The sequence below is a fragment of the Chrysemys picta genome, chromosome 12 (genome assembly GCF_011386835.1).
Source record: "Chrysemys picta bellii isolate R12L10 chromosome 12, ASM1138683v2, whole genome shotgun sequence".
NCBI lineage: Eukaryota > Metazoa > Chordata > Testudines > Emydidae > Chrysemys > Chrysemys picta.
In genome coordinates this window covers 25,093,902-25,117,310 of record NC_088802.1, presented here as the reverse complement: position 1 = coordinate 25,117,310, position 23,409 = coordinate 25,093,902, and the positions used below count along the sequence as shown (strand labels likewise).

Here is a 23,409-nt window from a genome sequence, read left to right as displayed (position 1 = left end):
AGAAGTGGGAGAGCATATCCCTCCCACTTTTAAAAGTGATGGGGCCAGGGCCGCCTGACTCCCCCTGTTCTGGCACGCCTGGCTCTCACAGAGTAATGTGAATCCCCCTATTGTTAATTTTAACCTAAATTGTTTTCATGCCCCCAACTCAATGATGGACTTGAGCACTCCCTCTGGCCCGTTGCTGGACGTAATTCTGCAAATGAATCCCTGCTTGGCTTTGAGATTCATATAGGTTAGCTGTGATGGGGTGTCCACCCCACACAAAGGCCTCAGTGAGTTAATATGGGCCAGAAGGGGCCAACTAACCTTATATGCTGCACCTGGAGATGAATCAGGGATTGATAATGACTAATTGCAGATGAAGCCCACGTGGGGGAGCGGCTGGGATAAGATTATAAAAACCAGGAAGTGAGGCTGCAGAAGGAGGTCTGCCGTCACTCCCTAGAGGGAAAGGGAGTTGACCAGGGACAAGGAAGAGATTCAAGGGGAGAGTAAGCAATGGGGTTCTACCCTAGATTAGAGAGTTTACAAGAGGCCTAGAGGGGGATGTAGCCATGGGGAACAGAGGAATCTCCAGGGTTAAACCAGAGATTGGCCAGGTGATAGAGAGGTAGGGTAGGAAGGACTCCAGGGAAATAGCAACAGTGTCTGAGATTGAGCAGATCTGGAAATTCTCATTTTAGGGTCCCTGGGCTGGAATCCAGAGTAGCGGGTGGGCCTGGGCTCCACTACCAACTGCTGGAAAGTGGCACAGGACCTGGAGAGTTGGAATGGAAAACTGTCTGAGACAGTGTCTGCACAGCTAGTATGGTGGGAATTTGCTACCCTGGCAGGGGGAAACGTCATAGTGACCTGAGCAGAGGGCTGAGTCATAAAGAGGGAGCATCCCAAGCAGGGCTGGATTACCCAATAGGCAGACTAAGCACATGCTTAGGGCACCAGCAAAGCAGGGGGCACCAAAAAAAATGAGATTTTAACAAAAAAATTGATATTTGATATTTCAAAAAAAGCATCGAAGTAGTCATCATGGGAAAAATCAGAACTTTGTTAGACTTCCTTACATTCCACTACACTCGTCCCCCATTTTTCTGTTCTCTTTTTATTACTTATCCCCACCTAAACCAGGGGGGCGTCCTACTGACGTAGATCGAAATAATGCAAGGAAATCAGAGACTGTAACCAACCATCCTACTCCTGGAGTAAAACAAACATTGTTCTAGAAGGTGTGGATGTGTCAAAGACTGAACCTGCTCATGCTGTAAATAATAGGAGAAAAGATCCTGGTATGTGGGTTGATTTTAGTACCAATGATGTAGCTTACAGGATAGATCCTGGACCAAATGACTGTCAAAACCACACTGGGCCATTTGAGAAATCACGTTGGACTTTTACCAATGGCAAACAAACAAGATATTGTCCACAAAAAATATTTTTCGGCATGAAAGCGAATGGTGAGAAATACACTCGAGAATGGCTACTGGGTCTGTGTACCGTTTTGTTTGCAAACTTTTTGCATATAAACCTTCAACATCCCGGTTTGCTGCAGATGGATTTAGTGACTGACGGAATACCGTTTTAATTGAACAACATGAAAATAGCACTACTCACAGAGATTCAATGTTGACATATTTAAATCGAAGACAGCGATTTGGACTGACACAAAAATTGGAAGAAGAAATTAAAGGGGAGCGTGAATACTGGCAACATGTCTTGCAGCGTGTTATAGCTGTTATTCAAACATTAGCTGAACGTGGTCTGCCTTTCCAGGGATCAAATGACACATTTGGATCGTTGCAGAATGGAAATTCCTTGGGATTGTTGGAGCTTGTGGCTCATTTTGACCCATTTTTTAGCAGGCCATATCTCAAAATATGGGAATGCTGGCAAAGGTAACTCATCATACTTATCCAAGACAATATGTGATGAACTCATTGGTCTATTGAGTGACAAAGTTCGCTCAGCTATTGTGGATGAAATAAGTACTGCTGGGTACTTCAGTTTATCTGTCGACTCTACACCTCATCTTTCACATATTGATCAACTGAGTATTGTACTAAGATATGTGTCTCCCACAGATGGAAAACCAGTTGAACGGTTTATAACATTCCTCAGTTTGAAAAGCCACACTGGTGAGGAAATGGCAAATCAAGTACTGCATTATCTGTGCCAAGTTTGCAAAACAGATTTCTCAAAGTGCAGAGGTCAATCTTATGACAATGCTGCTGACATGTCAGGGTTTTATCAAGGAATGCAGAAGAAGCTTTTGGAACAGAACAAATATGCCATAGTCATACCATGGGAGGGCCGCAGGAAGTAACCCTGGAGAGGGCAGAGGAATTGCCCCCCCCCACCGCCACAGCTCACCTCTGCTCCACCTGCTTCCCTGAGCGCGCCGCCACCGCTCTGCTTCTCCCCCTTCCCTCCCAGGTTTGCTGCGTGAATCAGCTGTTTTGCGGCAAGCCTGGGAGGGAGAGGGAAGAAGCGGAGCAGCAGTGGCGCACTCGGGGGAGCAGGCGGAGCGGAGGTGAGCTGCGGCGGTGGGGGGGCGCGTGTAGGGCCACAGGAAGTAACCCTGGGGGGGGGGCAGAGGAACTGCTCCCCACCCCAGCTCACCTCCGCCTCCTCCCCCGAGGGCGCCTCCACTCCGCTTCTTCCCCCTCCCTCCCAGGCAAGCCTGGGAGGGAGGGGTAGGAGGGGAAATGCGGCGCGCCCGGGGGAGGAGGCGGAGGCGGGGCCGGGGATTTGGGGAAGGGGTTGGAATGGGGTGGGGAAGGGGCAGAGTTGGGGCAGGGCCTGGGGGGGCGCGGGAAAATTTTTTTACTTGGGGCGGCAAAAAACTTGGAGCCGGTCCTGTGTGGCTGCATTAGAAAGTATAGCCGAAGACCAATCACAAAAGGGAGAAACTATACGAGAGGCAGAAAACATTGCAAACAAGATGCAAGAACTAGAGTTTGCATTCATGTTGACCATGTGGAATGAAATTTTACAACACTTTTACCACACAAGTCAAGCTCTCCAAGATAAAGAATTGGATTTGAAAACATGTGCAGACCTCTGTCAGTCATTAGCAGACCACTTACACACTTTGAGGAATGATTTTACGGTATAGTATTGTTTTTATTTTGAGTTACATATGGGGGGGCACCATAATCTTTTCAGTGCTTAGGGCCTCTAAAGGGCTTAATCCGGCCCATTCCCAAGGCACACAGAAAGCGCGGGGCCACGTCATGAGCAACCAATGAAAGGGAGTGCTAGATGGGGTGAGAGCTAATTCCCAGGCACAGCCACAAGGAGGCACATGTGCAGTGAGTGAAACCCCTTTACATTGACTGACAGAGAACGTTTCCTGTTTTGCAGTGCAATTGCAAAAGATAGCTGGGGTGTCAATTCCTCTCTCCAGCCCATTCATCCCCATGTTATTCTTGGCATATCAGGTATAAAGTTATGCAACAAAATCTATAATTACAGAATAAGCAAAATGAGTAACTGTTGGTAATATCAAAAGCTTTGACTAATCCCTTCCTGGCTAATTGAGGAGTTTCCACACTGTCTCTGAAAGCACATTCCATACAGTTAGAACCTTTTGTGTATCTGGACTAGTCTGATAATGGCCCCAGTATGGCCAAAAATATTAGCATAGAATCTGAACTACGTTGGGGAAGCAAATTATAACTAGAGCTGGTCAGAAGGGTCAAACAAACTTTTCTTCCATTGAAAAAATGCTTTTGTTGAACATTTAAATTTTTCATTGGAAAAATATTTTTTTCTGAACGTTTGTTTTTCAGGGAAAATTTTCAAAATAGAATGATAAAGTAGAAAGTTGTTTAATTTCAAATAGATTTTTTCAACGTTTCAACAATGCTGAAATTTCAAGGATTTGAACTGAAACTATCAGGATTTCCCCCTTCCTCCCCCCCCCCCGCCCGCCCCCCAACCTGCTTTTAGAAATGGCATGTCAGTGCTTGAACTTTCTTACATTGAATTTTCAGTATTTCCTCACCTGCTCTTTGCCTTTTTTCCTTTTCTGGTCTCTTTTCCAATGGAAAAACTGTGGGAAAGACACTAACGTGAGAGAAAGTAGGGGAAAACCCAAATGTTAGGAAAGAAACATTTTTAAAAGTGTGAGAAAATGGGGGGGTGGGGTAACATTTTTATTACTAGCTCAAAAAGTGTGAAAAAATAATTTTAAAATATAAAATAAATTTTTAAAGTTTTCATCTTGACAGAGCTTCAAAAATGGCTTAACTGTTTGTCATTTGGGGAAAAAAAGAAAGGCATGTAATATATAGAATATTTGTTGACCTACTTTCTTATTTACCTTTCCTCTCTTTTGGGAAAGTTTAAAACAAAAAAGGCAGTAGAGCAAGAAAATAATGAAAATTGAAAAACTGAAAATCCAAAATCCAAATTGAAATGATCATGTAATTCAAAATGTGGAAATGTGAGACATTATTCAAAATTTGCCATTTGTGACTGAGCTCTTATTACCTTACAAGAACAGAGAATTACAAATAAAATAAAATTTCAAATGTTTTGAAACCCAGGAAATAAAGATTTCAACTAGTGCCTTTGAAACAAAGCACCCACTGTGGCTAACTATTGAAAGAACCATTGGGCCAGAGAAAGAAAACAAGCCTGAGAATGACTCCGTTGCCTAGTGGTTAAAGCGTTGCCGTGGGAGACCCAGCATCCAGTCCCTCTGTGCCAATGACTTTTTAAATTATTTTTTTTCCACAGGGGAACAGATTCAACAGGAGAGAGGATATGGGCTCATGAGGATATGGCGGGGAATGTGGGGTGGTTTCCAGGAAAGAATAGGAGGCTGCCAGATTCAGCAGGGTGTGGAGGAAGATAGATGGGACAGCGTCTATTAACACCACAATTCGTTTGTTCCCACGTCCCATGTGCCTGGATGGAGCTGACTCAACTCAGAGAAACCTGCAGGCTATGAGCACATCACAGGAGGAGGTCCTATAAAACCATGTGACAGTCATCTCCCAGTTTCATTAGATACAGAGTCAGCAGTTAGGATATCAGATAGGATATTTATCAGTTGGTCTGTATAAAAGGTGGGTATAAAATAAGAGAGCAACTGGATGACTCCACCCACCATCTGAAATGGACAGGTTCTGTGAGTGAAACTTTTCTTTGAGCGTTTTCAGAGCGATGGGATATATTGTTCCTTTGGGCACATCTTACTGTATCAATGGGCTTTCGTGTTTCACATCTTTCTCTCTCTCTCTCTCTCTCTCTTATCGTCTTTCTCTTTTTGTCTTTTTCTTCCTCACTTTCAATTGACTTTCTCCTGGAATCCTCTACACCTCTTTAAGTGTGAATTTAGGAGGAAACAAACACCAGTGTGGTATTTTCAGTTGCAGTTGGCCTCAGTGACACAGTAAATCAATTTTACTGTGGGACGCAGGTATAGCAGCTCTGCACTTTCCATGGCTGTGGCTCAGTGATTAGATTCAGTTTAAATGTTAAGAGAGCAAATTATATGTTCACCAAGTGAAGGGACACCAGTGTTGTAAGTCAGTGCTGAACATATTTATTTCAATACACCAGAAAAGCCTTTGAGATTTTAAATACATTTACTCAAAAATCAAAGTACTGATGCTGCTGAAGTTCTTGTGGGGGTTCTTAGGAATTGTTCCCTTGAGTTACCATGGCAAGGGGGCTCCCAACTGCAGTCTGTTTTTCCTCACAGTATATGTTAGATGCCCTGTTTATTTCTTGTCCAATGTCCATTTGGAAATGTGGATGGAAGAGAAATGAAGATGTTATTATTATTATTTATTTATTTGTAGTTCCAACACTGTCATTAAAAATACGTTACATGGGTGTTTATGGCTGTGGTGACCCTGTACCATTTTTTGTTTCATGGGATAGTTATTTAGAACATAAGAACATAAGAATGGCCATACTGGGTCAGACCAATGTTCCATCTAGCCCAGTATCCTGTCTTCCGACAGTGGCCAACGCCAGGTCCCCCAGAAGGAATGAAGAGAACAGGTAATCATCAAGTGATCCATTCCCTGTCACTCATTCCCAGCTTCTGGCAAACAGAGGCCAGAAGGACACCATCCCTGCCCATCCTGGCTAATAGCCATTAATGGACCTATCCTCCATGAATTTATCTAGTTCTTTTTTGAACCCTGTTATAGTCTTGGCCTTCACAACATCCTCTGGCAAAGAGTTCCACAGATTGACTGTGCGTTGTATGAAGAAATTCTTCCTTTTGTTTGTTTTAAACCTGCTGCTTATTAATTTCATTTGGTGACCCCTAGTTCTTGTCTTATTAAAAGGAGTAACAGGATTTGTGACAGGATGTAGCCCTGTGTCCACACTGTCCTCACTATGGTAATAATTTTTGTACCAAGTATGTTTTGTAAAAAGAACAGGAGTACTTGTGGCACCTTAGAGACTAACAAATTTATTAGAGCAAAATTTATTTGTTAGTCTCTAAGGTGCCACAAGTACTCCTGTTCTTTTTGCGGACACAGACTAACACGGCTGCTACTCTGAAACCTATGTTTTGTAAGGTATCAATTGAAAACTAATAATCTGATGATTAATATTGTCCTGATAACATACGTGTGGCAACATTGTCATGCAGTTTTACGATTCCACTGTACTAACTCATGTCGCAAAATGAGGTTGGCAAACAGCTCTGTCTGAAACAGAGGCTTGTGTGCGCTGCTTAATTTGTATTGAAGCAGTCAACAGAGTCATCAAGCAGGAAAGGGAGATAAAGGAAGCTCAAAAGGGTGAGAAAAAAGCATCAGGGAACATCCTTCCATGTAGACCTTTCGTCTCCTGGTGGGGCTGGACACCATTAGAAACTCAATATAGGGGTTTGGTTAGGTCCACGAGTGCTGGTGGATGCTCAGGATGGAGTTATAGCCCATATTAATATATCCTTTCATCTGCTTTTGCTGAGCAGAGTCACCATTGCTGTGAAATGTGGGACCTCCATCCCTTTGTTACCTTCAGTTTAGACCAGTCAGAAAATGATACTAGTGGAAAATTTGGGTGCTCACTTGGAAGGAGCTGTCCATTGAGAACACCATAATAATCTTGCTTTGAAAGCTGCACTGGCCACGTGTGAACTTCCAGACAGAATTCTGAGTGTTTATTTGAATTTTAAAGCTGTAAGGGGTTAAGGGACTGGGGATCTCAAGCACCACATATTTCTTTGTGTGATCCGTCCGTAACTACACTCCACAGGACACAGAGCTCCTTCGTGGTCATTGAGAGGGGGAATCACAGCTTTCCATTTTGAAAAACAAAAAACTTATCTTGAATTATGGAAAGCAAAAGCAGAACGGAGGTTTTTTTAATGGCATAAAGCAGAGACTCTGGTTAGGTTCCTCAATTCACCTCATGAAGTTAAATCTTGAAGACCTTGTTCAGTCACATTGTCCACGGTAGATGAATTTCTCCTGCACCATTCTCTCAGATCATGGCTGGCTCCCAAAATCATCACATCCCTGTGGTATGCACAGATCTAAGTGAATCTGTGGGGCCCAGGACCCTCAATGGTAGACTGGGTGGTGGGCCACGTGTGGTACCAGCCACTGACGGAAGACAGGATACTGGGCTAGAGGGACTATTGGTCTGACCCAGTATGGCCGTTCTTATATTTTACAGTTTATAAGAATGCATGAACTGTGAGAGGATTTGAGAACTGACTTCCCTTCTCTGGGTTTATACGCTGATTGTATTGGATTGTAATAACATTCCTGGTTTGTTAATATAACAGAGCTCTGCATTTGAGGTTGTTAGCCTCTTCCTAGAGATGAGGAGTAGCATGCCAGTGATGTTACTGAGCTGCACGGTCTCAGAGAGTGAATTTGCTTCAACATGGGTGTTTTCTTGGCATCTCTCCTTTCTAGTATTTCTTCAGCTCTTCCTCCTTGTAGCAGCCCTGAGCTCGGAGGGTCTCCCTCGCAAACTGAAGGAGTGGGAAAAATGCTTTATTGACTCTGACTATGAAGAACTTGTGGATATTGCCAAAAATGGGTTGGAAAAATCGTGTCGTTCAAAGAAGGTGGTGATTGTTGGGGCAGGAATCAGTGGACTCACTGCTGCCAAACTGCTGAAGGATGCTGGTTGCGAGGTAATTATAATGACCAAGAGGAGCCAAAGACAGGCCAGAGAGGCAGTGCTTCTCTGAAATAGTCTTATCGTTCCTTTTTGATAGAGTAAACAATGCTGAAGAACAAAACGATGAGAACTTAAGTAAACTGGGTGAATTGCGAAAGAGAGAAAGAAAGAGAAGGAAAGAAATCTATTATTTTGATTTCCAGACAACATGTTCATTGCCTTGAAGTTAAGGTTATTAGTGAAATAATAGCATAGCTGTATGAAAAATAATGCTGCAGCTAAAAAAAATTCTAATCACGACCTTTTATGGAAATGGTGATTAGTTAAGTAAATGTTCCAAAAGATTCAAATGCCCTAACAGTTCACATATTTCTGACAAAATTCTCTACCTGTGAAAACTGATATTAACTATCCCATAACAACTTAAACTTTCGCTCTTACTCATTTGTTTGTTTGTTTCTGTTTTGTTTTGTTTTGTTTTTCCATAGAAAGAGCTATTGTCTTGGGCCATGGAAAAGACCAAAATCCATTATCCCTTTAGATTGCCTAAACATCCTCTACTCCCCCTTCTCAAAATCACCCAAGAACTACAGCCCCTGAGTCTGGAAAAGTCAACAGAGATAACTTATGTATTTATATTTGAAGTGCTTAGTTGATGTTGTTGGTTTAAAACCTCCCTCATTGAAAATCTGGTATTAATAATGAATGGAAAAATCACTATTACTATGAAAACTTCCATACTAGAATGTGTTCCTTGAGTACCCAATGAAGGAATACAGCTCAATTCTGGAAACATGCTTGAGCACATGCTTAACTTTAAGCCTATGCTTAAGTCTTATGAAGTTGAAATTCAAGTTGTGCATATAGACTCATAGACTCATAGACTTTAAGGTCAGAAGGGACCATTATGATCATCTAGTCTGACCTCCCGTATGATGCAGGCCACAAAAGCTGACCCACCCCCTTTCCCTTGACTCTGCTGTTGAAGTCTCCAAATCCTGTAGTTTAAAGACTTCAAGTCACAGAGAATCCTCCAGCTAGCGACCCTTGCCCCATGCTGCGGAGTAAGGCGAAAAACCTCCAGGGCCTCTGCCAATCTACCCTGGAGGAAAATTCCTTCCCGACCCCAAATATGGCGATCAGTAGAACCCCGAGCATGTAGGGAAGATTCTCCAGCCAGACCCTCATTGGCCATTATACTATTTACCAGCGATGGCACGCTGTTGATTTGACTAAAATCACGTTATCCCATTAAACCATTCCCTCCATAAACTTATCTAGCTTAATCTTAAAGCCAGACAGGTCCTTCGCCCCTACCGTTTCCCTCGGAAGGCTGTTCCAATATTTCACCCCTCTGACGGTCAGAAACCTTCGTCTAATTTCAAGCCTAAACTTCCCCACGACCAGTTTATATCCATTCGTTCTCGTGTCCACATTAGTACTGAGCTGAAATAATTCCTCTCCCTCCCTGGTATTTATCCCCCTGATATATTTAAAGAGAGCAATCATATCCCCCCTCAGCCTTCTTTTGGTTAGGCTAAACAAACCGAGCTCTGCGAGTCTCCTTTCATATGCGTATCTGCTTTCCTGAATCAAGGCCTGTATGCTTACATATCATCTGAAATTACTTTGATAAAACATTAATGTTCTTTCTTTGATGGCCATTTACAAAAGAAAGGATGTGGGATAAATCAAGCCCTACCTACAGCCACTAGGTACCAGCAAGGGATTGAAAATCATGACCTGCGTTTTGCCACTAGGTCCTGATTCTGGAAGCCAGCAACCGTGTGGGAGGACGGATCTTGACCTATCGAGAAAAAGATTGGTACCTGGAGCTGGGAGCCATGCGTTTGCCGAGAGACCATAGGTAATACACAGTCCTCACCTGCCAACCTTGTTCAGAACCGTAGAAGCCCCGTTTTAAAGACTTTTGTGATAATTCCGAGAAAAAAAATCTTTGAAGGCTTAAATTTGAGTAGGTTAAAATCTTCCCTTGCTTCCTTATGTGGATTAATTGCATTGCATCAAATACAACAAGGAGTCTGGTGGCACCTTAAAGACTAACAGATATATTTGGGCATAAGCTTTCGTGAGTAAAAACCTCACTTCTTCGGATGCATAGAGTGAAAGTTACAGATGCAGGCATTATATACTGACACATGGAGAGCAGGGAGTTACTCTCCATGTGTCAGTATATAATGCCTGCATCTGTAACTTTCACTCTATGCATCCGAAGAAGTGAGGTTTTTACTCACGAAAGCTTATGCCCAAATATATCTGTTAGTCTTTAAGGTGCCACCAGACTCCTTGTTGTTTTTGTAGATACAGACTAACACGGCTACCCCCTGATACTTGATTGCATCAAATAGTCAGTCTGTGTGCAGGGACTGAAATCTCTATGGAGCTATAACTCTTCTTGCATAGATGGGATGGGATTGGGTGGGCGGGCGGAAGTGCAGAGTGGCTTGAGTTATGACAATCTACTCCACCAGCCAAAACGTCAAATGGCATTTTTTCAAAAGTTAATTGTTTAGTGTATTTTTTTGTTTCAGTTTTAGCAAAGTGTTTCATGACACATTTAACTAAAATTTTTATTATTAACATATTTATAATTGTTATTGAAATAGTTATTCACATTTTTCATCTACTGCAAAACAAGGTTGAATGTGGATTTGGTAAAATATGGCTTTGGGGTCATATGACACACAAATAATGTCATTTACCTAGGTAGGATTGGGCCATTCATGCTCGGGACCATATCCGAGCATATAACATTCTTTCTTATTTCGGAATTTTTCTCTTTTTACTCCTTCTCTTTTCTTTAGGATTGTGCGTGAATTTATTACCAAATTCAAACTTAAACTGAACCCATTCTATAATACTAATGACAATGCCTGGTATTTGGCTAACAACGTCAGGGCAAGATCTGGAGCTGTTGACCGAAATCCTGATATCTTGCAATACCCTCTGCTTCCCACAGAGAGGGGGAAATCTGCCAGTGAACTTTATGACCAGACACTGGATAAGGTATGTGTGTTGTGGAATGGACTCATGTACTGTAGATAGGTCTTCACTTCAAAGTTAGACTTTGGTCCTAAACCCTGTCTCATCCACACACAAAACCATCTCGCTCAACTTAAGTGGTCCTTTCAGCCCAGGCTAGCTGGCATGGCTTGAGGGCACAGGCACCGGCTTTCTCCTTTCCCTGGGCATGCTCAAACCCAGCTCAACCCCTTCCCCCAAGGTCCCACTCCTCCTCCACCACAGGCCCCACCCCCAGCCCATCTCTTCCTGCCCCCACTCCCTCCCCACCCCACCTCTTCTGCACCTCTTCCTACCCAGTTCCGGCCCCTCTCCCAAGCGCGCCCTGTCCCCACTCTTCCCCCTCTCTCCCAGCCCCTCCTGCATGCCGTGGAACAGCTGACCACAGCAGGCCGGAGGCACTGGGAGGGAGTGGGAGGAGTTGATCAGCTGGACCGGAGGTGTTGGGGTGTAGGTGGTGGCAGCTGACTGCCGGTGGGTGCTAAGCACACGCTAATTTTTTTTGGTGGGTGCTCTAGCTCTGGAGCACCCACAGAGTCGGTGCCTATGGCTGAGGGTATGAGTTAGAGCTAAGAGTCTGTGTTCACTTGAGCTAGTAGGCAACTCAGTGTGTGCAGTGAAGATGCAAGCTAAAACCCTTGAGTTCTGATAGTCCTCCAATGCCTTCCCAACCATCCCCGGGTCAGTAGCGTAGCTGGGGGGAAGCAGGGGGAGCACTCCAAAAGTGGCACCTTAGGTGCCGACTCCCTGGGTGCTCCGGGGCTGGAGCACCCATAGGGAAAATTTGGTGGGTGCAGAGCATCCACCGGCAGCTCCCTGCCCTGCCCCCCAGCCCCAGCTCACCTCCGCTCCGCCTCTGCCTCCTCCCCTGAGCGCTCTGCCCCGCTCTGCTTCTCCACCCCTCCCCAGCTTCCCACGAATCAGCTGTTCACGCAGGAAGCCTGGGAGGGCAGAGAAGCAAGCGGTGGCTTCGCGCTCAGGCCCAGGGAGGCAGAGCGGACGTGAGCTGGGGCGGGAAGCGGTTCCCCTGTGCGCCCCCCCCGGGTTACCTGCTGCAGGCAGCCCCTCCCGCCCCAGCTCACTTCCGCTCTGCCTCCACCTCTGAACGCACCGCAGCCCCGCTCTGCTTCTCCACCCCTCCCCAGCTTCCCACGAATCAGCTGTTCGCAGGCAAGCCTGGGAGGGCCGAGAAGCAGTGCAGCAGCTTCGCGCTCAGGCCCAGGGAGAAGGCGGAGGCAGAGCGGAGGTGAACTGGGGCAGGGAGCAGTTCCCCTGCGCTCCTCCCCCCCCCCGTTACCTGCTGCGGCGTGGGTGGCCCTCCTCGCACCCTCCTGCCCCAGTTCATCTCTGCTCTGTCTCCTCCACCCCTGAGCGTGCTGCTGCTCCCCCCTCCCTCCCAGGCTTGCCACGCGAAAGCTTGGGAGAGGGGGGGGGGTGTAGGGGAAATGCAGCACGCCCCAGGAGGAGGTGGGGCCGGGGATTTGGGGAAGGGGTTGGAATGGCGCCTTTTTTTATGTGTTCACTCCCCCTGATGTTAGAACCTGGCTACGCCACTGCCCCGGGAGCCCAGAAATACAAACAGGTTTTGGGAAAGAATCATAGAGTGGCTCAGCTTACTATGGCACAGAGAACCATGGAAAATGGCCCCAGAAGTCCTACCAATATAGAATGCGTCACCAGAGAGGGCCCAGTATCTCAACTGAGAGGAACAGACCCCTATTCAAAACCCCACTGCTGATCAGATAGAGGGAAGACTTGCACTAGAGGTTTCCCACATTCTCGGTGAGTACCCAAACCCCTGGGAAAAGCTATGAGGCTGGTGCTGTTGATTTCAAGACACGCCTTAGGCTCCTGACTCCAGGAGAGGCTTCACAGCTGAGATCCCCAAGATGTGATAGGCGTCGAACTCCCTGGGAGGGGTAGGGATTAGGACACGCCCCTCTCTTCGACATCTCCCATTAGCCAGTGTAGCTGGCTCAACCTGCTGCCTTTTGTGGATTCCATTCTTAGGTGCCTAACCTTTCTTCCTCCCTTCATTGTGTAGGGAGCCTGAGAATGTGACTGTGTGAATCCCAGTGATTTTCTAGGCACCTAAAAGTTAGGTGTCGAGAGAGGGAGCACTGCAATGTCTATATCCATTTGTGAATCTAGCCTCTTGTGATATTTCCAGAAGATCAATGGGATTTCAATGGGATTAAAGACACTTTTTGAAAATGCCAGTAGATGCCTATCTGCCTATTTAAACAACTAAATACATTTGAAAAATTTGGTTCTCTTTTAACCTTTAGGCTATGTCTACAGGATGGATCTTACAGCAGCATGGCTGTACCACTGCAGCTGCGCTGCTGTAAGGTCTCCCATGCAGCTGTTCTATGCCGGCAGGAGAGAGCTCTCCCATCGGCATAATGAAACCACCCCCAATGAGCTCTCCCACTGACATAGCGCTGTCCACACCAGTGCTTTTGTTGGTGAAACTTTTATCCATCAGGAGGGGTGTTTTTTCACACCACTGATAGACAAAAGTTTGACCAGCAAAAGTGCTACTGTAGACATTGCATTAAACTATTGATTTTATTGTTCAAAAAGTCTGAGCGAAACTTGAGTCAGCTGGAGAACTGCAGGAAAGGAAAACAAAAATTTCCCCTCCTTATCCCTGTTCATAGGCACCGACTCAGTGGGTGCTCCAGGGCTGGAGCACCCAAGTAGAAAAATTAGCGGGTGCTTAGCATAGCACCAGCAGCCAGCTCCCCCCTCCCCACAGTGCCTCTTGCCCACTGGCAGCCCCACTGATCAAGTCCTCCCCTTCCCTCCCAGCGCCTCCCACCTGCCTTGAACAGTTGTTCTGCAGCATCCAGGAGGCTCCTGGAGGGAGGGGGAGGAGTGGTGATGGGGCACATTCAGGGAAGGGGGCGGAAAGAGGTGGGGCAGGGGTGGGAACAGGTGGAACAGTGGCAGGGGCTTGGGGGAAGGGGTGGAGTGGGGGCAAGGCCTGGGGCGGGGGGGGACAAGCACCCCCCAGCTAGAGGAGAAGTCTGCGCCTATGTCCCCATTAAAAAGATCTTGTTAACAGCTCTTTCACCTGAGCAGTCATTTCATGTCCTGCCTACTTCGGCATATGCACTAGGATACCATCCGTAAGTACATGATTGCAAACAGGGAAAATAACCAATCTGCAAAGGTAGAGCTGTGATTGTGAAACTAGTGACTGTTTTCTTTGTTGCTCCCCAGGTGACAACAGACTGCAGAGCTTTGAAAGAGAAATATGACTCATTTTCCATCAAGGTAATTGAAGATGGCATTCCAGTATCTTGTGCCTGATCTCCTAAAGCTTTCCTCACACCAGCTAATGCAACTCCTTGTGGGACAGATTGTGCCATGTTCACACAGTCCATGGTAGGAGGTATTACATCTGAATCCTCCTACACCTCCTGGCTATGTGGTGGAAACACACTTGCCTCATGGGGCCTTGCATACATTCCCCTGTGGTCCTCCGGGTTCTGCTTTGTGGAAGGGGGAGGGCAGGGCCACGGATCCACATCTTCTTTGCCTCTCCCTACCCAAGACATCGGTCTGTAGAAAGCAAACGGTCTCTGTGCTCCCCTCTGCCCTGTATTTGTGTAGTGAAGACAGGACCCTCCTCCATTCCTATGTAACCCACTTGGCATCTCTTCTTCTCACCCTGGGTCTCCGAGTGGCATCCAGCTATGTGTCCTCATCTCATCCATGGTTATTTCAATGAGATATCTTTCCTCTGTGTACCTGCCCACCATTATTTTTACTCCGTATGACAGTTGCTCTCAACCTTTCCAGACTACTGTGCCCCTTTCAGGAGTCTGATTTTCTTGCATGCCCCAAGTTTCACCTCACTAAAAACCACTTGCTTACAAAATCAGATCTAAAAATACAAAAGTGTCACAGCACATTATTACTGGCAAATTGCTGACTTTCTCATTGTTACCATTTGATTATAAAACGAATTAACTGGAATATAAATATTGTACTTACATTGCAGTCTGTAGTATATAGAGCACTATAAACAAGTCATTTTCTGTATGAAATTTTAGTTTACACTGACTTCACTAGTTTACCACCAGCTTTGGGCTGCATTTCCAAGCAACCCGACTCCAAGAAGACCTGGTCCCAGCGCGCTGGGGGCTGCTACCAACCTCACAGTGTCCACGGGCACCTCTTAACAGTTTCACGCCCTCTTGAAGAGGTGCCCGTGGACAGTGTGAGGCCAGTAGTGGCCTCCGGCGCACCGGGACCAGGTCTTCTTGGAGTCAGGTTGCTTGGGAATGCAGCCCAAAGCTGGTGGTAAACTCCATCTAAGGCTAAATACTGGCACAAGACCCATAGTCAACAAGTACTGTAAGTGATTTCACTAGTGCTTTTTATGTAGCCTGTTGTAAATATCTACATGAGTTGATGTACCCCCTTGGAGACCTCTGCGTTCCCCTAGGGATACGTGTACCCCTGGTTGAGAATCAGTGCTGTAGGAGGTGTGACCTGGACCACGGCTGTTTAATCAAAGGCAATAAAATCTTGCTATGGACACTCTGAATTAAATCATGCCCCACTGAAATCAATGACAAAGCTCCCGTTGATTTCAGTGGAGTCAGGATTTCACGTGTGAATCAAAAGGGATGAGGACCTGTGTCCTGAATGGGATCATCAGCTTTACTCCAGTGATTGGTTATGAGGAAGCTGACAAATCACACAGGAGGGTAGTTGATGTTTGGAATGGTGTTCCAGTCACTCTAAGGCCTTCTCTACACTAACACTGGAAGTTGATCTAAGTTACGCTAGTTAAGTTCCGTAACTTAAGTTGACGTAAATGACATCGACTTCTATCAGATCTTTGCCATGCTATGTTGATGGGAGACACACTCCCATCAACGTAGCTTCCGCCTCTCGTTGAAGTGGAGTACTGAAGTCGACAGGAGAGCGCTCTCCCATTGACTTATCATGTCTTCACCAGGCCCGCTAAATCGATGCCGTTGTATCAATGGCAGCAGCACCGATTTAGCGCGGTAGTGAAGACAAGGCTTAAGTCACTTTGTTTCTCCCTGCCTCCAGCTCGAGGAACTCTTTGTTGTGGTAGCTGGATGGCAGATCCCTGACACCACCAGTCACTCAAGCTCTCTCCTCTGGGCTGTGCCAGTCGTAGCTTTGCCTTGCAGGTGATTAACAGTATGTGAACCCAATCCCCGAGACTCATTCTCCTGTGATATCCAGTCCCTGCCGCTGGCTACTCACAGAAATCCCAGATCCTCTGCAGTGTACCTCAGTTTACCAGTTTTACTTTAAACCACCACTCCTGTAAACCACATAGCCCTTGTGAGCACTTAGAACAGAATGAAAGGCTTGTTTCAGAAAGAATAAGTATTTAACTAGAATTGAGAGAAAGTGATAGAAGCAAATGGCTAGAACATAAAAGCATAAAACACAAAGCTGGGTGTACCCTTCTCAATAGTTACCTTTCCAATATACTAAAGTAGGCTTCCCCTGCAAAGCTCAGTCTGTTGCAAAGTTGGCTGGGTTCACCAGAACCAGCATCAAAATATTCATGAAAGGCCCGTGCTCCTTAAGGCAGTGGTCCCCAAACTTTTTATGTCATGCTCCCCCTTACCCATAATGTAATCTGTCTGCACCCCCTCGGGAGCCAGGGCCGGGAGTGGGACCAGGGGCTGGGAGCTGGGGATCAGGGCCAGAGCTGTGACTGGGGCCAGGGCCAGGAGCGGAGCCACCGCCAGACCTGGGACCATGGTTGGGAGCTGAGCTGCAGCCGGGAGCCAGGCTGTGGTCCGTGGCTGAGGCCAGGGCTGGGCCATGGTTGGGGGCCAGAAGCCGAAGCCAGGGCCTCAGCTGGGGTTAGGGCTGGGCTGGAGCAGAGATGGGGGTAGAGTGGGGCTGGGTGGTGTTCCTTCCCTGCCCCCAATGGGGGCTGGTCTGGGCCCTATCAAGCCCCCCTCTGGGCATGCCCCACAGTTTGGGGACCACTGCCTTAAAGGGTTTCCTCAGTGAATGAATCCCAAATGCCTTCCCTGACACTTTATTTACACTGATTCTTAGCCAGGGCAATCTCCTGGCTGTTATAATGGTCTTTTTTGTTAATTTGTTCTGGGATGTGGCCAGGTAGGGAAAAGAACCAGGCATTGCCTCCTGGCTGACTGGGGGAGGGGAACAAGTCCCTCTGCTTTGAATGAGTTGTCATTCAAAGCAGAGGGACACAGTACCCCTGGTGACTAATTTTTACCCCAAGTCCATCAAGCATACTTTCAGTATAAATACTTTATTCCTTAAATATTACCCATACATACATCCCACCATGATTATGAATCTTGACAAGTTGTGAGCTTTCTGCAGATACCTTATATGTTACTCTCCATAGATAAATAGATTGTAAGATGTGTTTGGTGTAGTCAGTTTGTCAGGTCTGAGCTGAGAGATGTTTGCAAAGAACAGGGGACTGTTTGCCAAATGGTCTCTGTGTCCCTATGGGTGTGACCTTTGGCTAACCCTTAAGGGTACTGAATAATTCCTATGTTCATCTCTTCAGCTGTCATGTTTCAATGTGGATATGATATGCATGCACTTTCTGCCCTTCTTCTCTTCCCCAACCAGGAATATTTGATTAAAGAAGGAAAATTAAGTAGAGGAGCCGTTGACATGATTGGTGACTTGTTGAATATAGATGGTAGTTTCCACATATCTTTTCTGTACTCTGTCATGGACGATATTGCTTTCAAAGAAGGGTAAGAAGAGTATCTTTAATTACTTGCTTTATATGGAGAAGAACATGTATCTATGGTAGGATCTGTCTATCTAACCATCCATCTTCTGATACAATGAGGTTGATAAGCAGATAGATGTATCTCGTCCATCTATCAGTGCGTCCAGTTACCTTCGTTCAAGTAGGCACCGATGGTCTGAACTGTCATAGAGGGCAGATGTTCACTACTATATTTCTCTAGCTATACAAGGCAGGGGACACTTTCACAAGGGATGAGTTGTACATTACTGAAAGTGTCTATCTATGGCTTCTAATGGGGAGAGTTCCTATGGAATTCAGTAATTAACTTCTGACTAAGAGTACCTGTAATAGTGATATTGGAACATCACTCTATTGTATCAAGGGAACCCTTTGGTCAAATGACCCCAAATTAGGATTACTAATCCTACCCAGTCCCCATGAGGCAAACCTAATTCTAAGGCAATCTTAGTAATCATGCAGAATTTAGATCACGTCAAAGAGTGAAGCTTTAAACAGAAAGCTGGTCTTAGCCTTAACTGCCACAGACCTGGCACTTGCCTGTAATAAAAGAAGCCGGAATTGAAGTAGTCACTGGAGGAAGAGGGGATGGGGTGGGGGAGAAATTATATCTTCAGCTAAGCAGCTCCTTACAGAGCCGCTTATTATTTTTGTGATATTTACGCAGAGAACTGTTGACAGAAGCTGTAATTCTTCTACCATCATCTCTACTCCCTCCCCGCTCCCTTTCTTTCAGTTTTGATGAGATCACGGGGGGATTCGATCAGCTTCCAGAAGCTTTCTACAAGGGTATGCGTAGGGATATTCTATTTCAGTCCACAGCAGTGAAGATACTACACGACAATGAAAAAGTGAGAGTTTTTTATCGCAGGCCACGCACATCGCTCCCCTCCTCAGTGACGGCTGACTATGTCCTTGTCGCAACCACAGCAAAAGCCACACGGCTCATTAAATTTTCTCCACCTCTTTCCTCCAACAAGACCCATGCCCTGCGCTCCCTCCACTACTCAAAGGACGTGAAGATTTTTTTGGTCTGCAGGGAAAAGTTTTGGGAGAAGGATGGAATCTATAATGGGAAGTCAATCACTGATCGCCCATCCAGATTCATCTACTACCCCAGCCACAATTTCTCCAGTGGAGTGGGGGTGATCCTGGCTTCCTACACTTGGGATGATGATGCTGAATTCTTCGTTCCCCTTAGTGATGAAAAGTGTGTTGATGTGGTAGTGGAGGACCTGGCAGAAATCCACCAAATGCCCAAGAATTATATCCAGAACGTCTGTGATAAACATGTAATCAAGAAATGGGGCCTGGACAAATATTCAATGGGAGCATATGTTTCATTAACCCCATATCAGTTTGTTGACTACTCCAAAGCTTTGTTTCAGAATGAAGGGAGGGTCTATTTTGCAGGAGAATACACCGCTCAACCTCATGCCTGGATCGAAACGGCTATGAAAGCTGCTGTGAGAGCAGCCAGGAACATCCATGGCGCTATCAATGAATCACCTAGGTGGCAACAGAAAGAGCTGAAAGAAAATGAATTGTAATGGATTTATGAGTGTTTGGTGAAGGTACAAACATATGGGGATTCTGACTGCGGAATTAAAAATTGCGCTGCTAATCATTGAGCATCATTATTGTTGTGGCTGTGCTGGTGGTAGCGCCTAGGTGTCCCGCTGTGAGTGTCACTCCAAAAACACAGAACAAAAAAGAGAGTGCCTGCCTATGATGGGGTGTACAAACCACACACTGGGCAACAAGGAGCTAAGGGATTATTTTGGGCTCAGCCAGCCCCGCCCGGTCACACCTGCAGCAAATGCTCCATCTGCTGGAGGCATTAAAAGGCAGGGAATTAGCTTATTTGGGTGGCAGAGCTGGAGATGAGCCCACATCTCTAGCAGCACAGAGCAGAGGGAAGCCTAAGACTCTGACACAGGTGCCCAAAGCATGCCCCCATCGCCCTCCAGAGAATAGGGAGGACCTGCCCCAGAGACAACCAGAAAGGGAAGTATCCTGTGGACCTTGGACTTTGGTAACTCCCTTTATTTATTGTGGTTTGGGTTTCCCCACAAGGGGAAGGCCTTGAACTAAACTGACCCCAGAGGGGTGGGAATGAGAGGAAGGGGTAGGAATGAGAGGAAGAGGCCCAGAGAGGACAGCCTTAAGCAGGCTTAGTTGCCAGGCTACTGGTATCCCAAATGGCCCTAGGTCAGAGTTGACTAGCCCAGGATCCCCTCCCCACCACCCCCTTGGCAGTCTGGGGTTGCGACTATGACCCGTAGGCCACGTTCCCCAACCATACTCTGAACAGGGCCGGCTCTAGGCACCAGCAAAACAAGCTGGTGCTTGGGGCGGCACATTTTTAGGGGCGGCATGGCCGGCGCCAGAATGCCGCCCCTAAAAATGTGCCCCGGCCGCCCTAGCTCACCTCCGCTGCTGCTGCCACGGCGCGCGAAACAGCTGATTTGCACGCCGCTACTCGCCCTCCCTCCCAGGCTCTCAAACCTGGGAGGGAGGGGGAGCAGCGGCGCGCGAATCAGCTGTTTCGCGCGCAGTGGCGGCTCGGGGGTCTCCCCCTGCCTCCCAGGCTCTCAAACCTGGGAGGGAGGGGGAGATCCCGAGTGGCCGTTTCGCGCGCCGCTGCTCCCCCTCCCTCCCAGGCTTGGGAGCCTGGGAGGGAGGGGGAGAAGCGGCGCCCACGCCGCGGCCACTCGGAGTCTCCCCATCCCTCCCAGGCTCTCAAACCTGGGGTGGGGGGAGATCCCGAGCAGCCGTTTCGCACGCCACTGCTCCCCCTCCGTCCCAGGCTCTCAAACCTGGGAACGGGGGAGACTCCAAGTGGCCGCAGTGCGGGCGCCGCTTCTCCCCCTCCCTCCCTGCCTCCCTCCTAGGCTTGAGAGCCTGGGGGGAGGAGGCAGGGCTGGGGATTTGGGGAAGGGGTGGAGTTGAGGCGGAGCCGGGGGTGGGGTAATTAAAGAAGGGGCGGGGGGGGGCCAAAATTGTTCTTGCTTTGGGTGGCTAAAATCCTAGAGCCGGCCCTGACTCTGAATGAGGCTCATTACACTCCCCCGCAGAGCTTACAATCTAATTATAAGACAAGCTTGATACAGACAGAAGGGGGGGAGAGCACAATGAGACAATGAAACAATCCGGCCCTAGATTGTTACTTTAGGTGAAGCCCAGAGGGGTGGTGCAGAAACTGCCTAAACCAGCAGCAGACTGCTATGCTCTGTTGTGCTGTGACCTCAGACTCTTTTGGCTGCTTTCCCAGTGCATTAACATTGTCTCCGGCCTAGCCACACCGGGAAGTTAAGACAAAGTTACTGCAGGTATGATGATAAAGGCCATTAATATGCATTAAACAACTGTGGATACTCTCATTCAGAAGTAAAGTAGCATTAGTTCACTGTAGCTTAATCTGTTTTTGTTTTAACACATTTTGGAAGGCTACTAGGTATCACTGAGCACATTAACAAAGTTTTAGAGCATTTAATATCAGTCGAGTTTATATATATATATATATGGTAAGTATAGAGAAAAATCAAGAAAATTCAATACAGATATGCTCAAAGAATGTGGGACAGCCACATTTTATAAATCTAATTACATTAATTAATAATTGTTAATACCTAGCTCTAATGAAGTGGTTTTCATACATATATCTCAAAGCCGGTAAGTATTATTAACCACATGTTACAGATGGGGACACTGAGTTACTGGGATGTGAGGTGAGGGAGCTGGGAATAGAATCTAGCTCTTGTGAGTCATGATGTCTGTCCACTAGGCTACAGTGCAAATGTTTACATCTTACTGAACTTTCTTCCTCTCTCTCTATACTTATCAAATAATTTCATTTAACCTTCTTTAAAAAGTCTGGCTCTCCATTCTCTGAGTCCTGTACTAACTGCTTTCTATGCTCCTGTTTCTGACTCACCTCTGAAATACGTATAGCCTATTGTTCTTCTTAGGATGTTCTCCCCTTTTCCCCACACACTGAGGTCTAAATTTTTCCCTCATTCAACTGACAACTTGCATGACACTGATCAGATGCCATTCATGACATTAAAGAACTGGAGTACACTTGATCTAATTAAGCCAGCTGAAATTTATTACCAGCTATCTAGGCGCCCCCTTGCCCTCTGCCCTTGGGCTGTTCTTAACGCACAGTTCCCAACCATGTAACGCAGGCCCCCATCTATTGAAAGGCTGGATCTTGGGCTGAGTCTGAGGCCTGGTCTGCACTAGGAAATTGGGTCAGTATAACTACTTCGCTCAGGGGTGTGAAAAAGCCACATCCCTGAGTGATGCAGTTAAACCAACCTAACCCCCAGTGTAGACAACTCTAGGTCAATTGAAGAATTCTCCCGTTGACCTAGATGTGGATTACCTACTCCAATGGAAGAACCCTATTCATCAGTGTAGGTAGCATCTTCACTGAAGCACTGCAGCAACACAGCTGCATTAGTGTAGATAAGCCCTGAGTTTAGCTTGGAAGGGGATTAGGACAAGTGGCTTTTTGTCTCCCTCATCTGGGGGACCTCTCTCTGCCAGGCCAGTGATGGAGTGAACTAGAGGAGGATCACACCTGCTATTCCTTATCCCAGCTGGCAATGACTCACAGGGGCATTCAAAGACTTCTGCATTGTAGAGATCATCCCCTTTTTGCCCAGCCATGCTGCCCATGCCAGTAGGGGGAGAAAAAGAGCTGAAGATTGTGCTTGAGTGTCTCAGAACTATGAGAGGGTTTCCTTTGCAGGGGACGATTCTGTGGCCAGATCCACTGAGTTTATAGCCATTTTGTACAGCAGGACTGCCGAAAAGTAGCTGCAGCATGGCCATAAGTATTAACTTGGAACTCCAACAGAGCTTTTCATTGACACCTTGCATCAAGCAAAGTCGGGGCATCAAATTATAACTAGAGTTTGTCAACTCACCTTTTTTTCCATTGAAAAATGAGGTTTTGCTTAAGCCTGGCCACAGCTTCATCTTGGATTAGATGAGTGAGGGAAACACACAACATGTGCTGGAACCCTGATCATATTGCAACCCAAATACAAAAGAAGTATCAAGATGAAGTTATGGTCCCAATGATCCTAACATTTCTGAGCATGCGTATAAATTCAGCGGGACAAATTTATGTCTAAAGTTACTCACCTGAGTAAGTTTTTCCCTAAAGTTGCCATCATGTATACATACATGTGTACTAGAATGGCCAGTCTTAATTTTTAGAATCCTTGCGGGCCTCCTCCTTCTGCACTCGAAGTGCCAGAGTGGGGAATTAGCCTTAACATGGTGGCATAGCAGTGGAATCATTTTGAACCAGAGGCACAGACCTCAGGATTTTAAAAGGACACATTTTTCCTTTTCGCAGACTGCAAAGTCAGGGAGGGGTTTTTTTTTCTTTTCTTTTCTTTTCTGCCTGAGGGGCAACAGGGATGCAAAGGGTTCAGCCTGCAAAGCAAGGGAATCCAACAAGCAGTTTA

General features: G+C 46.5%; 1 protein-coding gene across 1 annotated transcript; it reads left to right on the top strand.

The window, feature by feature from the left end:
• The first annotated feature begins 5,034 nt into the window (after positions 1-5,034).
• Positions 5,035-19,538, top strand: LOC101942263 (L-amino-acid oxidase-like). The gene is made up of 7 exons (XM_024113135.3): positions 5,035-5,134; positions 7,899-8,122; positions 9,870-9,976; positions 10,935-11,136; positions 14,380-14,433; positions 17,776-17,906; positions 18,660-19,538. Exons 1-7 carry the CDS (start codon positions 5,122-5,124, stop codon positions 19,471-19,473), a joined length of 1,545 nt encoding a protein of 514 aa, XP_023968903.2. The 5' UTR covers positions 5,035-5,121; the 3' UTR covers positions 19,474-19,538.
• The last annotated feature ends 3,871 nt before the right edge of the window (positions 19,539-23,409 follow it).

What these genes read in the sequence shown, in the direction of transcription:
- LOC101942263 (XM_024113135.3), top strand. An exon ending in TGAAGGATGCTGGTTGCGAG is followed by an intron (nt 8,123 to 9,869) that starts GTAATTATAATG and finishes TTTTGCCACTAG; the next exon opens with GTCCTGATTCTGGAAGCCAG. An exon ending in ATGACTCATTTTCCATCAAG is followed by an intron (nt 14,434 to 17,775) that starts GTAATTGAAGAT and finishes TTCCCCAACCAG; the next exon opens with GAATATTTGATTAAAGAAGG.